General features: G+C 42.4%; 1 protein-coding gene across 1 annotated transcript; it reads right to left on the bottom strand.

Moving 5' to 3' along the window:
• Positions 1–448: 448 nt before the first annotated feature.
• LOC146711830 (uncharacterized) lies at positions 449–2,062 on the bottom strand. The gene is made up of 3 exons (XM_085452973.1): positions 1,657–2,062; positions 1,250–1,532; positions 449–1,117 (listed from the first exon to the last, which is right to left on the bottom strand). Exons 1-3 carry the CDS (start codon positions 1,986–1,988, stop codon positions 449–451), a joined length of 1,284 nt encoding a protein of 427 aa, XP_085309099.1. The 5' UTR covers positions 1,989–2,062.
• Positions 2,063–5,608: the final 3,546 nt, after the last annotated feature.

Genomic DNA, 5,608 nt, shown 5'->3' with positions numbered 1-5,608 from the left:
AATGTCCAAACACAACACCCTTCTCTAAAGCTACATAAACACAACCACACCTTCCCACTGCAAAACTCAAACTCCCACACCAAGAGAGCAGCTCGAAGCTGTCAAAACTGTAAACACTATACACAGCATTACACACTACAGCAAAACAATTGAAAACACAATGCTCAATTTGTGAGAAGGTTCTTTGTTTCATAACTGCCAATGCATATTTTAGAAACTATACAGTAACGGATCGTCGTAGATCTCTGCAGAGGATTAGGCATTTAGATTTGTGAGTTTCATATGAGTAGTATAAATCTATAAAAACATCCTGCATGTACGTACACTACTGTAACACAACTCAATGCAAAAACAGAATCTATCGCACACAACAGTACTCTCGGAAACATGATCAGGGTGTGAAGTCTTTTTTATTGTCTACACGGTCATTTTACAGTATTACACACAGTCACTGTGCGGCATCATGTCGCCGAGCTGCATTGGGCCACATCACCTCATCCACATCACAGGCTATATTGTCCCTTGCTAGGCACCGCGGGAAAAACGCCCTGGAATGGCGAATCCATCCCTGGAAGGCCTCCACTGGGATGTCAGCACAGGCCAGCTCCATTGCCCGTACGAGGTTCTCTCTTGTGTATGGCTGTCTGTCATACACCTTCCATCTCCATGATGAGAAGAACTCCTCTATAGGGTTCAGGAAAGGGGAGTAGGGTGGCAGACAGACGTTTAAAAAGTGGTCACTGTTTGTGGTGAACCACTCTCTGATTTGGTGTGTCTTGTGGAAGCGGACGTTGTCCCAAATGATCACATACATGTGATGTGCTAGCCTAGGATGGTGTTGTTGACGGTCCAGGAGGATGTCTTTTAGCTCCTCTAGGAAGGTGAGGAGACGTTGGGTGTTGTAAGACCCAAGGACAGCATGCCGGTGGACAAGCCCCTCCGTACCCATAGCTGCACAAAGAGTAATATTACCCCCCCGTTGGCCAGGAACCTCAGTGATGGCTCTCTGGCCAATGATGTTACGGCCTCTTCGCCTTCGTTTCTGGAGGTTGAAGCCAGCCTCATTCAGGAAGAGGTACTCATGGGGTCTGGCCATCGCGTCCAACTGCATTATCCTCTGTGAACATGGGAAAGCGTACAGGTGTTCAGAACGGTCAATCAGGTAGCACAGGTAGTCCAGAAGTAATGTAGGCCACTAAGCAACACAGTATGTCCACTAACTGTACTGTGGACATGGATGTATACGTACTTGCACATACTCGTAACGTTGTCCTATGTGTCGCGCAGAGTTGCGCTCAAAGGGAACCCTGTAGACCTGTTTCATCCTCATCTGTTGGCGCCGGAGAACTCGGTCTATTGTGGACACGCTGACAGCATCAATGTTCTCAAAGTTTACATTATCTGCAATGACTTTGTCTCTGATCTCTCGGAGTCTAATGCAGTTGTTCTCACGGACCATATCTGCAATGAGGGTTTCTTGTGCCGCTGTGAATATGGCAACCCTCCCACCTCTATGTGGCATTCTTTCAGCTCTAAAGAAAGAAACATGTGTTGTCAATTGACTGATTTATATGTAAAACTACATGTAAGGTAACAGACCACTTTCACAGGCCTGTAAAACTGTAGTGTGACAAAGAAAGCAATAGCGTACTATACCTGTTGTGTTGTCTAAATGCCTTGATAATGGTGGCCACGGTGGACCTACTCAGGTTTGGATGTACTCTTCGTCCCGCTTCAGCCATTGTCATGCTATGGACAATGACATGATCAATTACTGTTGCTCGCATATCATCTGTTATGATGGTGCGAGGTTGTCTTCTTCTCCCACCTGGACCTTCTCCTCTCTCTTGTTGGCCTCCTTGTCTTCCTCCTCTACTCCGAACTCCTCTTCTTCTTAGGCCTTCACCTCTTCCTCCTCTGATCTCAACCCCTCTTCCTCTTTGGCCTGCAGCTCTTCTCCTTCCGCACGCTCGAATGCCTTCATCCATTGTGATTGTTTGGCATCTTCACCAAACTATGCTTTCATAGGTGGGGTCACATCATTAGCAACAGGTGTCTTCAATTTTGAGTCGTTGTGTGTAGTAACTGACGCCAAGTGTGTTCCCTGTGTTCACAGATTGGTGACTGTGGCAAGCATTTTGCATCACATGAGCTTTCATTTGAGAATATGTGCAGAGTTGTTTTGCAACATGTGTTTTGGCAAGGAAAAATGTGTTTAGATTTATGAGTACAGAGGGTTGTGTTTTGTGAATTGTGTCTTCATGTGACATGTGTTTATGGTACTGGTATATGGTGGCTACATTTAGTAAATGTGTTTAGACTACTGGTCATTTGGGTTACAGGATTGGCTTTTGTGTTTTAACATTTGAGAAAAACTGTAACTGTACATCCCATGTACTGTGAACAGGACCTCTGGGTATTTTAGCGCTGCACAAGGTAGAGCATCCATTTTCTCCCCACAAAGCCTCAAAACCATTAGTTAGACACAGAAACTCAGTCAGTCCAATAGCTCTGCTTGCCTGCCATCGCTACAAGCATGTCCTGAAAAAGCTCACCAATGAAACAGTTGCTCTGCTCTGTTGTTCTGTATCTGACAGTTCACTATTTGACTAATGCTGCTTGGAGAGAATGTGGAGAGAAGCATGTGAGACCAGTGAAGTAGGCAGGGGAGCAACACTGAAGTCTAATTTAATAAAAATTTAGTAGGAGCATTTCCATAAAGAGAACAAGTGGATCCACGTGGGCTGGCTAATGACAAGCACAGTTGGATCTGCAAATGTACCCAGACCCTCAGCTCTATAGAAAATGATTGTCTGGCCATCTGTTAGTGCTGCTTAGGTTTGAGTTTGCTGGATACGCCTGGATTTGTGTTTTTCCTTTAAGATAGAAAAACACTGGGTCTATTTATAGTGAGTTTGAGGTGACATTTGGTATCAGCATATCTAAGTAATATATTCATCTAGGGCATGGTGTGAGGAATGGAACTGCCCAGGAAAACACATGTCAAACACATCTGTGTTTCTGATATCATTTACTGATAAGTTCACTGACACAAAAGTTTACCAGTTCAGCTCTAAAGTAGATCATGTGATGGCGTCATTCCATTTGGAAACCATTAGCTTTCCATCTGTTACATGGAGTTTATGTGTAAGAGGTCCCACAAAGAGCGACAAACTTTAACAGGGGATTTTAGCCTAACAGATGTTCACCAACTTTATTTATAGATCAACCTGTTCGTGCAAAGTCAGTTATGCTACAGTGGAATGCATTGCACCATGCCGCTTCTTCATTAGCTCTCGTACTGTAACAGCACAAGGCTTGTCTGATCAGACCAGTTAGGGGGTCAGTGACTCTCTGCAGGTTAATATTAGGCAGCGGTTAGTCAGAGGTCTTTAGTTTCACACAGTTTTTCTCAAAAGTGCCCGGAGGGAAACTGAGAATGAGCGGAGCTGTTTGGGGATCTAGTGACGCTTTAGGAAAACATGGTGTAAAAATGAATGGGAGCGCTAACTTCTCCAGACAGATGTGTTGATAAGACCTCGAAAGGAAAGCCCATGACAGGAAAGAGACATCAACAGGGGAAAGAGCAGATGAGACACGTGGTATAATGCTAGGGGAAAAAAACAGTTATTAAAAATATTCTTTATTCTAACTTCTGCTAAGTTGTAGTTGCAGCTCAGTCATATTCTTTTTCAGACTATGCCTTCATCCATCCCTTTAAACTAGCAGCTGTCAGCCCCCCTTGCACTACAGCTCTGATTGATGAACTCTTTTGGGAGTTAACGTGACACACTTTGTGTCAGCTTTCCAGACTGCAGCACTCACACTCTTTATTGTCCTTTTTACCCAATACCTTGAACCATTTTTAACCTTTTTGCCAAATACTGCTTATTGTTACCTGATCTGCCAAAGCCTCGACCTTCTGCCACACAGCAGGTGGTGAGCAGATAAAGATACTTAATTCTTTTGGCCAACGGGTTATAAATATCGCCAATTGTAGAGAAGAAATTCTTTCCATGTCTTGGCAGGCTTGGTAAAGGAGGGGCTGGGACTGTGAGTCCCATTGCCTCTCAACACACCCACATCCTTATGGTGTTGATGAAACTGCAGAGCTCTGATTGATGACTGCACCTTTACTTTAGTGGTCTGGGGTTCATTTACAGTATGTGGGTGTCCTCTCAGTGGAACCTCCAAAGACAAAAGTGTGGGTTTTTTATATGGTGATTTTTTTTCCACCCGGACATTTTTTTTTTTATCTCATCTTTATTTTTTCCCCAGTAATGGATCATGTAGCCTCCCTTTGTTTTAATCACCACTTTACCTCTCACTAAGAAGAGTCAGCAATCAGCGGTTGGGTGGCAGAGGATTTTTGTGGGAAGCTAAAGCTTTTCTTTATGGCATTATGTGGACATGCGGAGTGAGTTGTGAAATCCAGCATTGTGCCAGTATGGCTTTTCGGAACAATAAAAGCCACTGTGGTTTTTGTGTGGATTTTTTTTCTTTTACAGGAGAAGCAGAAGAGGATGGATGGATGGATGGATGGATGGATGGATGGATGGATGGATGGATGGATGGATGGATGGATGGATGGATGGATGAAACTATGACAGTTAGCACTTTGGCCTACATAAGTGACAAAGTAACAAACTTACTATTAACTGATTTTCAGAGCAATTAAGTATACACACCACTGGCTCATGCCCTACAGAATTTGATATATTTGTATTGCGTATATACTTCATTTGATCTACTTTAATAAAAATAACTATATTTTGAAAGCTCAAGCTATTGTGATTTTTATTTCCATTTGTGCGTTTGATGTATTGCATTCTGCAATCATTTAATGTTTACTGCTGTATTAAACGTTCTGTCATACATTCTTGGTAAGCAGCAGGAGGGGCTGTTTTATTCACCAGCTAATCAAAAAGCCACAAATATTGGTAACATGCAGTTTAATTCTTCACATGTGGAGTTGGTCACATGTCATTTATAGCCAACAGAACTGTGTAAATTTTACAACAATTTCAGAAAAAAAAAAAGAAAATTCATTGCATAAATCTGTGAGACCAAAGAAGCAGATGTTTAAAACTGTGACTGAAAAACATGGGAAAGAAAGGGCATTAGTGATCAGTCACTTTAATGAGCACACTTGTTATGAAAGCTGTGCAAACAGTGAGATTTATATTGGGTTTTATTCTGAAAAATATGTATGTTGCTTTAGATTTGATTCAAAGTCAGAGAAAGTGGTCAGAGAGGGGCCACGTACGCAAAAGCTAATCAATCAATATAGACAAACGATTTTACGTGATTAAAGTTAATAGGAAAAACTTTACTGATACGTAAGAATTCATTTAAGCTTTCTATGCAAATCAGAAAACATCTCTTCTGTGGATCGTTATCTTGTCATGATAAAGGCGTGGCCCATTGTCCTGCGCGATTCACCACAGGTCTCACAAAGCAAGCAGATCCAGGGTGAGGGGTCAGACTATGAGCAAATTAGAATTCCCTGATGATGATGATGATGATGATGATGATGATGATGATGATGATGATGAACAAAGGATCAAGTTACTCTACCAGAAACCTAAAATACCAGGCACTCTGATTT

This window comes from Copadichromis virginalis, linkage group LG4, assembly GCF_057382275.1.
Source record: "Copadichromis virginalis isolate Kocher_CV1m ecotype Utaka linkage group LG4, C_Virginalis_male_GT1.1, whole genome shotgun sequence".
NCBI classification, from domain to species: domain Eukaryota; kingdom Metazoa; phylum Chordata; class Actinopteri; order Cichliformes; family Cichlidae; genus Copadichromis; species Copadichromis virginalis.
This window is presented reverse-complemented; position numbering and strand designations above follow the sequence as displayed.